The sequence below is a fragment of the Camarhynchus parvulus genome, chromosome 3 (genome assembly GCF_901933205.1).
Source record: "Camarhynchus parvulus chromosome 3, STF_HiC, whole genome shotgun sequence".
Lineage (NCBI taxonomy): Eukaryota > Metazoa > Chordata > Aves > Passeriformes > Thraupidae > Camarhynchus > Camarhynchus parvulus.
The window spans coordinates 19448828-19468117 of NC_044573.1; the positions used below are offsets into that span (position 1 = coordinate 19448828).

Genomic DNA, 19290 nt, shown 5'->3' on the forward strand with positions numbered 1-19290 from the left:
GGGCTGGAGGGGTGAGTGCCCTCCCACTGCAGCTACAGCCATGGGGAAACATGGGGTAGTGCCTCTGTTTAAGCATCTTGTGAACCAAATGGATTAAGGAGAAAGCGTCACACTTTTCCTGAGCTGTCTCACCATTTACAAGACGATATAATTCTGCTGTACTAAGAGCCAAAGAAAACATTAAGAAGGAGTAATATGACTAGAGGTTACATGAGGACAGGAAAAGAGGTATGGGAAATAATGCAAGTGACACAGCAGTTTTGAGAATTCAAAATAAACTTGTATTTCTACCACTTTCTGTGCTTTTATTGTTCCTGCAATTAAAATGTTTAAAGTAATTATTTCTGAAAATGGTTTAAAAGGAGAATATGTAACTTCTTTAGGTAAGATATTTCATGAGCATTTGGATTTCTTCTTAAACATGTTCTTCATTTCCTCAGTTAATATTTAAGACTGCCCATTGAGCCATCACCATTAGTACCTTTGATGTTGGAGTTTGTGCTGAGTGGCAAAGGGAAGCTGTCTGTGATCTGTCTAGATTTTCTCCGCAGCACCACTGAGTATGTGTAGAAAACTTGTTATTATAGGTTCCTCCAGCCATTTATATTGTAAAACGAAGTGGAGAGTCTTGCTTTTAAATGTGCTCTGGGTAATTTACTGAATGTACAATGTCTTCCATATGTATCAGTTTGTGCAATGTAGTAGCAAGCGTGAAAATTATTCTTTGCTTTACCTCAAGGAAAGGGGTCTTCTGATGTTTTGATATGAGTCTGATTGCTGTGTATATGGAGAAGGTTTTCAGCCTTCAGAGAAGGATTAGAGTTCTGCAGCAATCATTTAATGTTTTTGTAATTACATTCATGTAATGCATGGGTGATCTTACTGAAGCATACTGAGTTAAAGACATGCTAAATGCTAGTGAAATTTGAAGAGGAAGAAGCAAAACATGAAGGCCTTAATTTGACACTGTGTCTTTAGGAATTTTTTTCCTTATGCAAGCATGGGATTCCATGGATGCAAGTGCCTACATGTGATAGGAAACTTTACATTCAATACTCTAGAATTACCTGTAGCTGGGTATTCTCTTAACCCAATAAAACTTCATTGAATCACTATTTTTTAAAAATCAAACAGATGTCAGCCATTTGGAAGGACAGACTTATTTGCTAGTAGGAAATAAGTCATATTATCCAAGAATTGCTGTCTTAACTTCATTTTAGCATTTAGGCAACATTAAGAGATAATCATCCTTAAAAATATTTTATCATAATAAAAGTCTTAAGCAGAAGTCATTATTATACATCAGGGAGAATATTATGTATTTCATTTCCCATTCTTAAATTTAAAATGTGTTCCCTACCTGCAGTTAGAGTGAATGCTCACTGTTGATGCTCTTGCCATGTGGAATCCCTGACAGTCAAGTGTGATGAAATTGGTTAAAACCAAACAATAGCAGTGAGGCCACGAACCAATGGGGGAAGCCCCTGGCTGCCTTTTCTTTCCAAGACAGAAGTTTGGGAATATACCTTTTAAAAGGAACTTATGCTGGTTTGCTTCAAATTTTGTAGGACTGGTTGGGAAGGTTTTGTCTCTTGGCAGAAAGAGTCAATGGCCATCCTATAAAGATTATTCTACTTTGCCTAAAGTGTCTAAAATTATTTTGCCCTATGAAGTTGTTGTAGTTTATGCTTAGCACTTTTAATTAATTTGTTGTTTTCTTGTGTGTTTTTTTTTCCTTTGAAATCTATAGGCATTTCAGTAGGACTATGGAGGAGCTGGTTCATGATCTGGTCTCGGCACTGGAAGAAAGTTCAGAGCAAGCCAGAGGAGGTTTTGCTGATACTGGAGATCATTCTCGAAGCGTGTCTTGTCTTCTAAAGAGACAGGCAAGGAAAAGGAGGGGACGGAAAAGACGTTCATTTACCACCCATCACCCCTGGGAGACTGGGCACTGCCTAAGCGAAGGCTCCGATTCCAGTTTGGAGGAATCAAACAAAGACTACAGGGAGAATCATGCTACCAAGAAAGACCACAGTGATTCTGATGACCAGCTGTTGGTTGCTAAACGTAGGCCTTCCTCAAACTTAAATAACATTAGAGGCAAAAGACCTTTGTGGCACGAACCAGATTTGGCTGTGGACAGTTTGGGAAACAGAACTTTGCGCAGGAGGAGAAAGGTAAAACGCATGGCGATAGATCTGCCATCAGAAGTCTCTAATGCACTGACAATAACTCAACAGCAGGATAACAGCAGAGATCAAGAAATGGACAATAACAATAAATCATACCAGCACCAGGAGTTTTCCAAGAGCAAAGTGAAAAAAAGAAAAGTATCTGCTGCTCGACAAGGTCCAGAAGTCTTGGATGAAGGAGTAGTTATAGAAAATGAAGAAGTGAATCAAGCAAATAAGGACAAAATGGAATATGAGGAGCAAAAAGGCTCAGATGAGAATATGAGTGACAGGTTATTCTTCCTTTTTCTTTTTACAGAAACTTTGGTTAATATTTGTTTGCATTTATTACTGTTCCTTGTATTGAGAATCTTTAGATTTTTTGTTGATTCCAGAGTTTAATTTCTAGCATAAGTAGTATCTGTTTTAACAAGTTACTCTTATTTTTTTACATCTACTATTTTTTATGTATTAGTTGATCAAGTTAAGGAATTCTGCATAAAATAGTGATGTAGCAGAGGAATAACCAAGAAAACAGTTTAATGAAATAATATGTTCTAATTGTTTCAAGATCAAGAGTGACAAAATACACGTATGAATGACACAGGTTTTTCTGGATATTTCAGCTGGTAACAGTTATCCGATAAGAATTTAGTGTTTTTCCAAATTCTAGACATTGGGGCTTTGATTGTTATCTCTATTTGTCAGAAGGGTTGTCAGTGTTTAGAGTCACCATTTAGACAGTATGTTCTGGTGTGTCATGGGCATAAAAAGTCTGCAGGTTGCCAAGGATATACATCATTTACGAAATGCAAAAACCAATTTACAGTTCAGAAACACCTGAGCTTACCATTAGAAAAATGGAGGAATGATGACCCTTTGGCAGTACACCTCATCCATCCATTCCAGACAACAGTCATACTACAGTGGTAATTGTTTCCAAAGTATTATTTTGACAACACAGTAAGGTATAAGTCATTTTTCCACCGTACACAGGGGATGTTAACTTCAGGGCCTGGTAAGGCTGGTTTTGTTTATTCCGCATGCCAGGTTCTGAATGCAGAAGTGTCAGCAAGACAGACACATCTTGAAAGATATAATTTTGATCAGTTCCTTGACGGCACTGGTTGTCCCTGTTTTCTTTGTAGGAATTTATGTATAAACTCTTAAGCCTTTTCCTTACTGGACAGATAGAACTGAGGTGCAGAGTGTGGTTTTGACCAGAGCAGTCAGATTGCTGTAATAACAGCAGCATTGGTAAGTGACTAACTCCAGTAATGGTCAGAAAAGTCCTAAGTCTTTCTGTTATGTACTAGCTCTGTCCCTCACCTGTGAACAAGAAGCAGCTGGAGGAGCTGAATAAATCCCAAGCCTTAAACATTTTTCCTTACATGTTAATTACTAGAGCAGAACTCATCCTTCAGGGCAGCCAGTGTAGGCATCTCCCTTTGACATGCAAGTTGGAGTCTGTGCTGTTAGGAAGCCTTTAGAAAACTTGTCTTTTCTTTGGCAATAGTTAGAGTCTGTTCCTCAACTCAAAAGTTCTATAGCTAATTTTTGGATGGAGAGAAGAGTGTTCAATAAGGATATTCTCTTTTAGACTCCAAGAACCAAACTAATCAGGTCAGTCTGAATCTTCTTTCTCAAAAGAAACGTTATGTTTTAAAAGTTGATCTTCCTCTTCAAAATACTTGATGTTTTGTTGCCCCAAATGCTGCTTTTTTCAAGTCATATTCCAAATGCTTGTATATGGCCCCAGTAAATAGTCTTTAAAACCATTCTCATCTTCATAGGGTTTTCTGCTCATACACACAGTTGAGATGGTCTGTCATTCTACTGATTTTCTTTCAATGGTCAGCTGTACCAGAAAGCTTTGAAATCACTGAATTAGAAAACTTGCATTTCATAGTGTGGTTAGAAATCTGCCTTATCTAAAGTTCTCAGGTGATACAGTATCAGAATATTTCATGTGTGCATAATTTTAACTTTTTTAATCTAACTTTACTTAGATGCAATGGTTCCTTTATTAGAGATCATTTAGCTAGAAGAATTTGAAAGAACCAGCAAACTCTTAAGAAAAGTCTGTTCTGAAAGTGAAAGCTTAGATTTTAAGAGGGAAGATGGGATTGTACAAGATACAAAGAGCTAACAAAGCATCTTGGATAACACTTGCACTTCAGGAGCGCTTGCTGGAAAAGGAAGAATAAAAAGTATACAAAGTTGCTTTTGTTTTGTATGCAGTAATGTGTGCAGTAGTATTCAGTGCAATAGTTCAGTAATTCTTAAAAATAGGACTAATTTTTTAGAAGTTTGTTTTTTAGAAACAAAACAAAGCTGATAATTTTTAATGGGAGTTGAATTGATTGGCTCTAAAACCAGTCAAAAGTTTTCAGTGTATACATGACATTATTTGAAAATAACACGTTTTGGAAGTGCACATTAAAAATATTAAATGGCACTTCTTTGGCAGTCTTTTATCTCTGTATGTGGGTGTCCAAACACCAAACACCAGATTTTAAGTGCATGATTCTGAAGTTGGAAGAGGAGTCTTCAAACTCTTGAAGTGTCAGCATCTAAATGATCCCAAAGATGAATTCCTGGGAGGATTGTTTTAAGCACTGGAAATGAGATTTTTGTGATCAGAGCTTATCCATTTTATCCTCAGTGTACAGCTTTTGGTCAGTTTCAGCCAAATTCGGCAGTGTGTGATGTTCTGGGGGCTATTTAATTTCCACAGGCTTTGGTGCTTGTTTGTGTTTGAAGTGACTAAAGAGAGGTGAAATTTCAATTGCCTGTTTTGAAAGAGAGGCAGCAATGAAGCTCGGAGGCACCACCCACTGTGGCTAGGGGGAAAACAGGAGCTGGTCAGGTCCTGGGGTCAGCACAAAGCTCCCATGTCTCATATAAAACCAAGGCACCAGGCACTCGTTAGTCATAGGAACTGCAAATTACAAGCATTTCTTCTTTATTTCCAGAAATACAGAAATAAGGATGTGAAAGCTTTTTGGATAGCTTAGCTGTTCTTCCAAATTTTTGCTTGCACACGCTATTTTATAGGACTAAAAGGAACCTATGGGTTTTTCTGTTTTCATTGAAGTCTTACTGGGAGCGGTATTCTCATTACAAAGCAAAGGAATAAGCAGTATACTCTGCAAAATTATATTAAAACTGCAAATATATTCCATCACAGCAGTTTCATGTACTTATCTATTGATGTATTAATTCCAGAGGTTTTGAATTTATTCAGTGAAATGACTGCCATCTAGCAGTTATCTCAGCTGTAATCCCTGCCCAGTGGGACTGTGGTCTGAGGAGAGTGAACACTGTGGCTGCCGTGGATATGCCAGTGTTAGTTTGAATTCTTAATTTTTTTTTAGAATTTTTTCAAAAATTTCAAGTGGTTATGTTTTTATGCACTGACTAGTCCTTCACTGAGATTTTTTTCACAATTTAAATATCTTACTTAAAAAAGTGATGGAGACGGTTCTCAAAGTTGGAAATTTTGGTTGGGAAATTGGCTGAAATATCAGGGTTGAAAGGATTTCCTGACTTTATTTTAAAACATGCAATTAAACAATAAGTGCACCTATAAGAAGCACCTATGAAGAAAGGATGTTGTTTCCTTTTAAATGGATGATGTAAAATTGTGCACAATGAAATCTAGGGACAGTAAAGCCATCTGTGTTCTAATTAAAGTGAGGATGGGATGTTTGCTAAAAGGGCATTACTAGGACTTCCTATATTAGAAAGTTCAAGTCTTGGTGTCCCTCAAAAGATGATTCCATTCTTCATGCATGCATGTCAGCTTACTTCTGTTTAGGGCAATTGTGCAAGTGCTTAAGTATGTTCTAATTCTATTATGTATAAGATATTGTGTGAGTGTTGCTTATGCATCAAGAATTTGGATAAGCCTAAGATACAGCAAAGATTAAGGCAACTTAATCATTAAACACAGAGCTATGTATGTATATATATATTTTTATATATATATATATATATATATATATATGCTTTAAAAAACCCAAACACTGCTTTGTGTCACCTGCTACTATATTGTGTTTCAAATCCTGTTGGGATACTTCCCAAAGGAAGATACTAAAAACAAATGTATATGCTTATAATTAAATATGAATTAGATGAATTTTATATAGTTCATGTATTCATATGAATAATTAATATATTAAAAAACCTGATACTTGCTTTTGTAAGAAATTAGAATTTAAAAGGAAATAATTTCCTCAAGTGTACTAGTTATTTGATATAAAGATAAAAATAATTTAGTATTAAAAATAAAAATAATTGGAAATAGTTGATTTCAGGTATAGGACAGCATGCAAATTGTAATATGAATGAGTATACAAAGGTAAATAGACATAAAGTTCTTGTGAGTGACTTGTATGGGCACATCAAGAGTAGCCATAGTATATATAAAATGTACTTGAATTTTTGTGCTGAAGTGTTTGGGGTTTTTTTTCAAGTTGTTCTACATCTCAAACTAAGTAACATGTGATAAAAATTTTGGTGAGAATATTACTTTCATAACATAGCTACTTTCTTGACAAAAAGTGAAATAAAGGGTTTACAGAAAAGTCCTTTCATATGAAACTCAACAAGGTGCTATCTGTGTTATTAAAAGACCAGTCTGATTTACTGTTTAGGAACACGTGGGTTATTGTATGTAACGATGTGCATACAGCAAAGAACTAAATACCTGCTCATGCCTTTACATTTAGAGATGTGTGTGCATGTTGTATACACACATTCTAATTTTAAGACCATGCTGGAAGTCATAGCAAAGTAAACTGTGCCTTGTTTTTTTATGTTGTTGTTGATGATCCTGAATCATACTTATTTTCTTCAGGGTGACCTTTGTTTTGATTTAATTGGTTACCTTTGTTATAAACTTTTTCTGTTCTCCCTGAGTAGAATGTCATGAAATCTTAAGCAGTATCTTTACCAGAATATTTGCAAATGATGTTCAGAAAGGTAATTCGATTTTCAGACTCTTATATTTCATGTGCTGAAGGAAAGGCTTAGGCTGCTTTTGATTGAGACTTTTCCTATTTTATTGAGCAGTGGTGTTCCAGGATCAAGCTGAATTGCACAGTATAAGAAGGGAGCAGTGAGCATTTGATGGAAGGAGATAATAAAATGCATCAATTGTGTCAGCACCTTGTTGCAGTCACATCTGGCTTACTGTCAGGGTACCATTAGATTCCTATGGTTTTATGTGCCAAAAATAATACGCTTTGTAGTTAATGGAACTGGGATATTTGCAGTTTGATTAAAAAAAATCATCCTATTTTCTCTCCGATCTCTGTTGGGCTTAAGTTCAATCTGAGCACAGCCTTGTCTCCTTAAAATTTTACGACTGAAAGATCAATTGTTCTTTTGATCTGTTTCTCTCTTTCTCTTATTACAGTGAATCCAGCAGTCTGAGCAGCAGTGATGCTGGTTTGTTTACCAATGATGAGGGAAGACAAGGTATTGAAACAATCTTTCCCTTCTCCACCCCTCAAACCACATCAGTTGAAATTCTGTAAGCGTTACAAGTTATTTCATAGGTTAATTATTGTATTTCAGTTTCTATTACTGTTTTACTGAGTGGAACTATAGCTTGCTTTCTGTTTTGTTTTTTTTTAATGTTAACAGAGGGTGTCTTGACTACATGACTTAGTCAAAAGCTATGTTGAGAAACAGCCTCTGTTATATGATAAAGTTACTAAAAACTTGAGCATCTCCTAAAAATCATCTATATTAATGGCTTAGTTCCTCCAATTTTCTGAGAGGACTCTGATTGTAGTACTGTTTCTCATGCTATTCTTGAGATGGATTTTTTCTTTTTTTTCCTCCAAACTGGTAGGGTTTTTTAATAGTTCTTTTTTATTCACTAGTTTGTTTGAAAAGTTATTTCAAAGTAATTTCAAACAAACTACTTTTTCTGCAGTCTAAGACTGAGATTTAAGCTGTTTAACATCTTCCTTCTGAAAGAAATTTCTTTAATCTAAAATGCATGGAAGATTGAAACTTTTGTTTTAGTACGCATAATGTTTTCACATGTTTTTCTGTGATAAAACTATTGAGGATGGAAGTAAAAGGTTGGGTTTTTTATCAGCTTTAGTCTTTATTGCAACATGTTTACCTATATTATGCTATGATGGAGTAGGAACTTGCTATCTCTGACAGAATACAAAAATGAGACAAAAAATAGTCTCTCAAGTATTGAAGACTTGCTTTTCTGTTGGAAATTTTAAGTTAGTGGTAACAGAGGGTATTTTGGCAAACTTACGCAGTTTGCCAAAGACTGCTTGAGTGTGTGCAAGAAATTAAATCCTGACCCATTCCACAAAACTAGGTTAAAGGAACATTTGGGGCTTTTTCTTTTTTTTTAATTTCTAATTCCATCTGGTTTTTTGGGGGTTGGGATTATCTTCAATAGGGAAAGGTTTTTTCCTACTTAAAACAGAAGTGTTACCTTCCTTGTTCAATGGTAACTTGTGCTACACAAACTGTACTTCCCAGCCTGAGTATCTGATTTCAGTTGTGCTAACTCATGTTTTTTTAAGAGTTTAGGTTCTCTTTGAAAATTTAGATTTATTTAGGTTGATTTATGTTCAGTGCTACAATGCATTAAGTCTTTAAGATTTGCTTTTACTTCCCAATTTGAATTTTTCTTCTGACTTGGAATTTTTAAAGCACTTGTTCTCTACATTTATATGTAAGATGACCTATCACACTTCCTAATTGCACATGTTTTTCCAGTACCTTTCTGATATATTTCTATAAATATTTTTATCCTTAAATCCTGAACTGTATTATTTAAATCTTTGAATAATATGGCTGAAAACATATTGCTTTCTGGTTTTCTTATATATTTTGTAGGAAGAGAAAACAGGAGGGAACAGTGACCAACTGTGTTTTTTCAGTGGTATGGTGTTACTTTTTTAGCGTTGATTCATTAAAGTTGTAGTTCTTAGTTTTGTCTGATATTTGAATCTCGTTTCAGTTTTCAATTTTCAAGTAGAAAGCATTAGACCTCAAAATGTATTCTGAAACACAAATAAAAATAAACCTTAAAAGGATATTGTCATGACAAAACATTATTTTTTCAATCTCTCCTTTGAACTAATAATTTTGTGAGTATGATCAGAAGACTGTTAGCTTCACAGTGGAACTCAGATGCCTAAATCTACATTATAGCTTTGGTTTTGTGAGACTTTTCTATGAAAGTACTATCAGAGATCCTACTTCAAAACCAAAATTGTTGATTTTCTAATAATGCTTATTCCTCCCAATAGTAAATACTTGTAATTTGTACTCTCCTTAATTGAGGTGAGATTATTTTATCTCTGTGAGTTAATTTGTAGCTGAACTGAGACACATACAAAATTTACAAGAATGAAGGAGGGAGAAAGTCAGTCTGATAGAAGCAAAGGAAAAGCCTAGGTGTGATTAGCAAAGCTGGAAGAGGACAGGATGAAAATATATTCAGGGAAGAAATTGCTGGTTTAATTTTGTAGTTTTAAAGCTAGAGTCTAATTTCTGTCTAACCAGTGTCCCTCCTCCAGGATATCTATATCTATGTATCTATATCTATATATCTATATCTATATCTATCTAATCTTTAACATCTCTATATATCTATGTTCAGAGCATCAGCATCTTGACCTCATTTGTAGTTCAAATTTTCTGCACTTCTGACTTCAGGTTTCTGCTAAGTCAAGTGGAGAACCAGAGATTTATTAATGTTGCCTGGTGAAGTACTTGGTTTAAATGATGTGCCTGCCATTACTTACAAGTTGGGGTAGCAAAGGACAAGAGTTCCTTTTCTTCTGGGCAGCATTTGTTTGTTTTGTGTTTCTGAGATCAAGAACCACATCTCATTTATTGCAGACAAATAATATCTATAAAACTTTAAATAATTCTCAAATTCATCCTTTGGGGCACACATTCTAGGAAAGTGACTAAAGCAGCAATTTCTTGGAGCATTTGACCAGTTAAATAAATAGTTGAGTATTTAATGATGAACTTTGGAGTGCCTGATCTTATGACCTTTAATATTTTCCAAAATTTTTCAGAAAGGATATGGAAATAAATTTTGTTACAGTACCTAATCTTCTGTGGACAGAATCTTATAAGAGTTTCAATTTTTATAATTTGATTAAAGAAAACCAAGTGTAGCTTTAATTGGGGTAGTTCTAGATACATTTTAATTCTCATCAATTGCTATGATAAGAGAAAATTGTTGAGACTTGAAAATCCTCTCTTCAACTCCTAATATGTGCTTGTACCATCTAACATTTTTTAAGACTTCTGTACTCTTTTCCTTTCTCTGTTCTAGTCTTCCAGCTTGCTTTGATTTGTTTGGTTCCCATGAAGCTCTCATCTGAGCCCAGCCTTGTTTGCCCTCCTTTTCCAAGTTACCCAAGTGTTTACATTAGGTCATGTGACAGGGCACAAGCAGCTCTCTTGTTATGCTCTGTCCACTATGGTAATTCCTTCTGGCAGAAGTAATTGATGCTAAATTTTGTCAGGCCCAGTGTGGCAAATTTTATTCTGTGAAACATTGCAAACCCTGAAGAGTTAGTCAGCAAAAGCTTAAAGATAATGTTTTGTGATGGTGCTGTCAGGGAAGAAGGTAGCTGCTGAGCTATTAACAAACCTCAAGTGACTTTTTATGGGTTGTATTTTCTTCAGAGGTTTTCAAATTGGGCATTTTAGGGGTAAGATTTAATAGATAGAATAACAGTATTTTTTCTATCAAGCTCTTAAGTATGGAGGTAGAAGAATCTGCCAACAAAGTAATTGAAAGACCTAAGCAGCAGCTGAAGCTTATGTATGAGAAATCCTCATGACTTCCCTTTTTTTTTCTCTTTTTTCCTTATGTTCCAGGTTGTATTTTCTTGGCTGTTTTGCAATTATTAAAAACTTCAACAATAAGCAGTGTTATGCCTGGTGTAGGAAAATTTTACAAGAATCTTGAACCGAAATATCTAGTTATGCATTGCAGCATAAAATAGCAACTCTGTGATAGGCCTAACTAGTACAATCTCCTGCTGTTTCAAGGCACTGCACAGGTCAACGACACTTCACAAGTTAAGCTTTCAACACAATGTTAACAAAACTATTGTTATTCAGAGACTAGTGGATGATACCCTGTTCTGGGTGAAGAAATAGTTAAATTGCAAGGATGTTCTTTAATGACCTTTATAGCTTGGGTATAGCAGAGAAAACATACTGTGTGTTCCTGGTTCATCTGTACTTGTACACTTGGGGAAGTTCAAAGTTGACTTAAGACTTCTTAAATCATGGCATGCAGCACTTGAAATGTCCTTTAAGATTTAAGCAAGTAGGAAGGAATATTATGTTAATAAAGTGTTAAACAGTTAAAATTGGAGAAGGTCAGAGAATGTCAGAGTTCCACTGTGGATGTGGCTAAGCGTTTTAAGATAGCTGTTCATTATTTTACCATTAAACATATATTCATTACTGTGTCCTTTATGAAGATGACCCAGTACTGATTCAGTAGAAGAATTCTAGTGAGGAACTAATTTGGACCTTGTACTACATGTAGCAGCAGGTGACAGGGTGTGTTTCTCCATATAGAAAAGAATTGGAGTGTGCAATGCAAAGTGAAATCATACCAGGTTTGAACTCTTGTGGCAAATAAGTTTATAGTTTTCACAGATGGAAAAGAAATAAGATGAAGTTGTTGCATATGACCTGAGTAGTTGAAATCCTAAATATTTCTATAGCGTAGCTTTTATATGTATATCTTTTGTCAAGGTGGTTCTGTAAAGCACAAGGAGCAAGATGCAGTGTTCCTCTGTGAAGGGGTAACTTCAATTTCTGTTTTCCTGAAACTCCTGGGATGTGTTACAGTGAATATCCTGATATTTCTAAATGATTATTACAGCTGTTAGCAGTGGGGGGTTTTTTTACCTAGAAAGAGATACACTGGTCCTGGAAATGACTCTGAAATCCCAGGGTATTCACAGACCCCGTGCTCTTGTTCTGTGTGCGGGTTGGTGGATAACGGAGCAGCACAGTACTGCATGGTGTTTGTAGGACATCGATGCCAAACTTTTCACAGTAAACCTCTCAATGTGTGTTGTGATTGTTCTAGGCAAGCACATATATTGGCTGCTGGTGAGCCTGATCTGGCCATTTTGTAATAAAATAGAAAGGGAGGTAAGACTCTCTCTTAATGTGCGGTGGAAAGTTTGTTGTAAAACTGCACTGCTTTAGCTAAAGTAAGATTTGGGTATAGTTTTTCTAAACATGAAAGTGATAGTGATGCAGAAGGTGTCTTTGTCCATAGAAAAACCACCAGAAGCTCATATAAAATAATTTTCTAAACTTCTTAAAGAAGAAGGCAAGGAATTTAACATGGGAGCAATAGTTAGATAAATATGTAGACATAATAATACGGAGTGAACTTTAGGGAAACAGTAATTGGAGGGAGGGGATGGCCTAAAAATAACCAAAAAAAGTGTGTTAAGCCAGAAATCGGCCTGGAAATTTTAGGATTGAAGTTGACATTTCTGAGGCCTCAAATTGACTTTATTTTACTGATCAGCACAGTTATAATTCAATGTAAATTACATTGAAGTAATTCCTTGAAGCATTAACTTTACACATAAACAAGTTTGATGTATTTTAGAAATGTGTTTAGGAGGATATATGGGCTCTACTTTTGGAGATCTGGTGGTTTTTCTACCTTTCCTGTACCTTGGAAAAATATCATAATTTGCTGTAGTCCTGTGCTGAATCAGCATCCTAGGAGGAAAGGACAGTGTAGTGAATCTTTGGAAGTCAAAAATACTGTTTTCAGCTTTTAGTATTCCTAAGATCACATTTGCTATGAATACTGTGCTGCCTTTTGAGAGGTGCAAATTAAAGCAGGATAAAATCCAAGTGTTTGGTTACCAAACTCTATGAGTGGGGAGGCCTCTGTGTTTTATTGCCTATATGTATGAGGTAGGGAATGGATTAAATGCAGTGGTCTTCCCTGGCTCTGGAAGTGGCATCCCTTCAAGGTGAAACAACTGGTAAGCAAAATACCTGTGAGTGGTGTCACCTGGATAAGAATAGTAGTAATAAGCTTACACTTGCCTCAAGGTGATAATATGATTTAAAATATTCAGAGGATTCAGAGTTGTTTAATTTCACAGACAAGGAAGCTAAAAACCAAGTATATCTGGATGTTGCTGTCATGTGGAAAAAGACTAAGAGGTTCAGATCTGAGGTCTGCCTTTGGCTGTAAGCAACAGAAGTGCTTAGGGAAGTGTATAATAGTATAAAAATTAAGATTCTTTGACATACTAATATTCCTGTTGCACAAAAAGGAAAAGTAATTTCATTTTTTTCCCCAAGAACTTCTATTGGGTATATAGCAAAGATATCAGTTTCCTTCCATAGCTGCTCTTTGCCTTATTGTACATTCCACCAACCCAGTCTGAAATTGTAGCTTTCTTTCAAGACTGCATTGCCTGCCTCTTACAGCTTCTGTCCCTGAACTCATCATGGAACCCCCATTTCAGAATTCTGTACTTATCTCCATGGATGAATTATGAGTAAGAAGACGACTTTTGAGCTCCTGATAGTATTTCTTGTTAGTGAAGGCATCTGGAGCTCTCATGACAAAATATAGAGACGAAGTTTAACAAAGAAAAGTTTGGAAAGTGTGGAAAAAGTGGAAAATCAAACAAAGTTTTGGAATCAAACATAAAGGTTTGGAAAATCAAACAAATTTCAACCTTAGCTCTGAACCACAGACCAATATAATTAAAAGGTGTGGTTCTCCTTCCGCCACCACCAGTGTCCCTATTAAGTATTCTTAGAGTTCCTCCAAAAAGCCCATACCTGGCTTTAACAAAATGAGGATGGAATTAATGGTGAATGCCTCTGTGAAATGTCATAGCTATAAATGAGGATTAGAGTAAATAGGGAGAGCAGGCAGAAATGCTTCAGGAATGCAAAGAAATTTAAATCTTTTTTTGACCTATGTATCTCTTCTCACCTTTGTTTTCCCTTTCCTCCATCTAAAAGTTCCTGTTCTGTAGCCTCTGCTAATTTTGCTTTTAGTAGTGATCATTAAAGGTGTAAGGATCCAATTTCACCTGCAAGTGACCAATGAAGGCTTTAATTATTCTATATTTTCTAGAAGTACTTGTTCTGATTGAATGTTTACAGACATTTTCAGTTGTGCTTGATCTCGAATATTATTTATATTGCAACAGTTTATTTGGAGAAAGTGTGTTGGATTTTATTTTTCATTAAATTTTGGCTTTGGTTTTCATCATTTGTATTTCCCCACTGTGGCTTTGAATGACAATGAAACTTTCCACAAATGCATTTTTATTCTTGAAATCTGTGTCTCACAAATCTTACATTTGTATCTTGCTTAATTTATTTCCAATTAAAAATGGAAAGGTTAAACAATTTACGTGCAGAAATAACGAAACATGGTTTGGATAGTTTGAAGTAGAATAAAATGTATAGCACATCTATTTCCTTTCCTCTACCCTAAACTGATCTAAGTTTTGGGTAGAGGAAAGGAAATTTCCCATGTCTTTTGAAGCTGTTTTCTGTTCTTCTGAAACTAGATGGTGTGTATGAAAGAACATGTTTTAAAGCAAACATAAACATTTCTTCTTAGTTGCCAGTGTGGTTATGAGATAATTTTAAGATTAAATTTTCAGTCTTATATTTTCAGTCCTGTCTTATTTCTTAATTTAAATCCAGGTTTTTAAATTCTACATAGATAAATATTGTCAGTAAAAATTACCAATTTTGTGTTATAATGCAGTATAATTCTCATTCATGTGATACTGTCAGTTTTCATTTAAAATCAACTTTTTCAAAACTTATTTCTAAATGAACTTAATCAGATTAACTTCATTTAGTCACATCTGTTCATGATTGTTTTCCCTTTTTACTAGCCATACAAATCATGAAATTAAGCTAATTATATACCATTATCAGCTGCAAAGAACCAGTTTCAGTTTTATACCTTTTAATTCCCTGCAGGAGATTAAGGTTTGTTTTTTTGTTAATATGTAAAGTGCAGTAACTTAAATGGATTTCCCCACAGTTATTGCCAAAAGGATTAACTAGTTTATTATTGTTTTCACTATTGTAAATTGGTTTTAAAGCATTACATTTTATGATGTTTCATTGATGGCAATGTTTGTCATGCTATTGAAAAACATTTTCCAAATAAAACTGCTATATAGGAGTAATTGTTATACAGCTATAAAGTGAAAGAAATAATAATCCTGTCAGAGTATTTATTGATGGTAACATCTGATTTTTATTTTCTCTGCTCCTCCCTCTTTTTTGGGGATTTTGGGACCCTGCCCTCACACAGGTGATGATGAGCAGAGTGATTGGTTTCATGAAAACGAATCAGGTGGAGCATGTGGAATTACAGGGGTCATTCCATGGTGGGAACAAGAAGACTCTACAGAACTGGAGAGAGAACTGCCTGACCCAGTCTTTGAAAGTATTTTAACTGGTACTTTCCCCCTTATGTCCCGCTCAGGGAGGAGAGGTAAGTAGCAAATCAAGCAAATGCAAGCTGTAGAATCACTTGAGTAGAAAGATATCTGTGGATTATATTAAATATGTAAAATGTGTACAAGTCTTGGAGTTACCTGTTTGTTTCCTTGAACTGTTAAATTTTTAAGATATCATTAGAGAAAAATAACTCAAAGTAAATTTTTAGGAAAGTCAGAAGGTGGAAAATGGCTCATTTTGATGATCTGCTGTTTTTATTTCTCTCAATGTTTGCATTGAGAATTTTTCAACGTTATTTCAAATGAAACCTGATGTTCCATTTTGCTCCTGGCCTCTGCTATAACATATAGAATTCTATAGAAGTTCATTAATTTAAAGGCAGGAAAGACTAATGTGACCATTTGCTTTGCTTTATGGCCACGTTGTTTGTATAGAAGAGGGAAGGGTTCTTCTGGAGCATGGATTGAGATTGTCACTTAGAAAATACCCTTTTTCTTTATTTCTAAAATACTTCCCACCACTGTGGATCCAGTGTAACTGATGGTAAGCTCTACCAGTGTTGGATTGTATTTACAGCTAGGAACACACTCTTGTCCACAGATTGAAGTTGTCAAACCTCAGCTGGCTGCCAAAGAATTTTGTTGTACCTTCCTCTGCCACAAAGATCTTCTTTCCCATTCAGATACAAATCTGAGCAGTGGTCAAATGAATTTTAAACTACTACACTGAATATATTGAATCCTTCTGTGAGGATTATTCTCTAGACGCTTGGATTGCTTTGGAGGACTCGGTCTCTGCAGATTGGCCAGACTTAATGTTTCCTAGTGATAAGGAAGCTGTAAGTGATGCAAAAATCACTTTTCTACTATAGTTCTGCTATGTTCTGCTTGTGCTGCCAATGGTGCATAGATCCAGGATGGCAGTAATAGTTGCAGAATTTTCAATTTTCATGACAATTTATTCTTTTTCTTACTTTTCCCGTCCTGTGCTCTGTGTTTCCACCAGTAAAATGTTGTCTAATAAGATGGTTTTAACAGAGTTCATATTGATAGATTGGTGTGCAATGGTGAATTTTATTGGTTCTGTGATAGAGAAAATATTCTTACACAAACTTGTACTTTTTGTGTAGGTTTCCAGAGTAGATGCAGTCATCTTCATGGAATGCCGGCAAGAAACATAAAAAAGGTGTCAGGAAACCAGAATGCACTGGTAGGTGTTCTCATTTTTGTGAGCTCATGTGCACTGTTCTGAGAGGTTTTTAGAAAGCATGTTGTTCTTATGCTTGTTCCCTGACATTATGGGTGCATAATGGAACTGGAAGACTTGGTGCCACTGCTCCCTGAGTGTATGTTTACTCTTTTTAAATATTCTGACATCCCTCTGCGGAAGAAAGAGTCTGATACTGTTTCTCAGTACTTGTCTTGAACTAAGCAAAGGAAAAAGTTTTCAGTGCAGGTGTGTGTGTATGTGTGTATAAGTTACTATTTTCAGTATATATCTTATGTCTATGTGAAAGCATGTTTCACTTTTATGATGAAAATCAAATCAATTTATTTTCTGATAATAAAAAAACTTTCAGGATGCATTGTGGTACAGTTCAGGTCATTTTTTATCCCAAAACTCTGTTTTGAAAAATATGTCCCTGTTTTCTTTTGTTTGGTTTACACCTATGTGGTCAGGCAAAAAGGGTATATACAAAAGAAAATTAAAAGTGCCTGCCATAGAGATCATGCATTTCTTTGTACTGAGCCTGTTCTAAACAAATGGGATGTTTGGGGTTTTTTAGTACCTACAGCCCTAGGAGCAGTGTTCTTAAGTGGAGGAAAAAATTCACCTGTCTTTGCATTTCTGTGCAATCTAATACTTGGATTTTCCTATTTTTTGTCTAAAATAAATTTAAAAAAAATATTAGAAACCTTTCTTTGGAGAAGGGCATGATGAGAAGAGAAATTTGACTTTTTAAATTTAAATGCTGAAATGTATTAATTATAGCCCAGTCTATTTCTTTCTGATAAGGAAAATGTATGGAAGAGGATGTGGGAGATCCTTATCAGGTGTAATAAACATAGGTGAGGACAATAAATATTGCAACATGGATATTCTTTATTATTTGACAACATTGAATGTTTTCAGATTTAAGTTGCCTGAACAACATAAGTTGCTTCAGAGAAATATAAGAGTTATTATATGTGGAAAGAATAGAAAGGAACTGCTAGAAATTTAATTCATTTTGAAGAGGCAAGGTTTTTGTAATTGAAGTTCCTGTCCAATAATTGCCATTTGGAGCTGAATAAGATGCTTTAAAACCTTGGCCTGTGATCTCTGCTGTTAGTGGTCGTGAATTAGATGAATGCTATCTAGTTCTTGGTTTCCTATCTACCTATTTTTATTTTTGGTTCAGTGCTTGCTTGAGCATATCTGGGATTTGTAGCCCGTTTTCCAGGCTTATTGCAATTTCACTCTGGTATTTTATAGGAGCTATTATAACTGATAGGTTAGCTTCATGGTACTGATGATACATGGCTTAACTACCCTAAACCCTTCCTTTTCCTCTAAATTGTAAAAAGGTGATTAAATTTCAATTGATGAAGATATACTGTGAATGCATATATATAATAAAAATTCCTAATGTTTATTTTCTGCTACACTTTCTGGATTGTCCTTAGGAGTCCATTTTGTCTTCCACTCATGGTATCCCATATATAATGATAGTATTGTAGCTCCCTTTATAAAAAAAATCCAAGCCAATCTACTAAAGACTGATAATTCAGTTACCTCCAGTTATTAAATATACCATTTGCATGATGTTGTGGAAGAAGGTTGGCATGTGAATGTAGCTTCTGAGTCACTATGTTTAGGCAGGAGTCACAAATAGAGGGGATGTGCTGTTAGCTCTCCAGATGCAGCTTTCTGACCTCCTTAAAGACTATTTATGTTTGTGGGCACATCTGCTGCATCTGTCTTTGCAAATATAAACCAGAGCTCGCGTGCTTCCTTTTGTCAGTGATTGCTTCTTAAAGAAAATCTTCTTTAGATACTTAAATTCAATGACAAAAAAAGTCATTTAATACCTGTGACATCTGATAACACAGAGCAAGAAGTAATTACTGCTATTAGATGGTAACAGTGAAGAAGAGCAAGAATGCTTCAAGAAAGATTAATATCCTGAGGAAAGAACACTGCAGACTCGAGTTATTGAATGGAATTGCAGTGTGAATGAATTCTCTTCCAGCCTCAAAGAGTCTGATGTCTGTATCACTGCTTTTACACAGACCTGAAAGGGAGACAATGTTAAAAAAAATAGAGTACCTAAAAGATACACATTATATCTTCTGTTCAGTCTTAGGGTTTGTAATTTGTATCTACAGAATGTGAGCATACAGTTGGCCTTTTGCATGCAGTCAAGGCTGAAGCTTTTTTGAAAAGCTTGGTTGAAGGTTCACAATTATAGCAGCCAGCAAAGCCTGGGTGAGATCGCAGGTTTGGAGAAGGCAGAGGGAAGAGCTATGATAATGGCTGGTTATACCCTCATCCTCTCTCAGAAAGTGTTTAATGCCCAACTGTTTGGGTGTTTTCTTGTAAGAGGAATGACAGGCTG

At 35.4% G+C, this 19290-nt stretch overlaps 1 protein-coding gene across 1 annotated transcript in view; it reads left to right on the plus strand.

The window, feature by feature from the left end:
- GPATCH2 (G-patch domain containing 2) overlaps positions 1-19290 on the plus strand; it is a 119572-nt gene that overhangs the window by 6537 nt on the left and 93745 nt on the right. The window contains exons 2-5 of the mRNA XM_030946424.1: positions 1751-2464; positions 7594-7655; positions 15544-15726; positions 16822-16901. Of these exons, the coding sequence (XP_030802284.1) occupies positions 1751-2464; positions 7594-7655; positions 15544-15726; positions 16822-16901 (1039 nt within the window). The remainder of the gene's footprint in view (positions 1-1750; positions 2465-7593; positions 7656-15543; positions 15727-16821; positions 16902-19290) is intronic.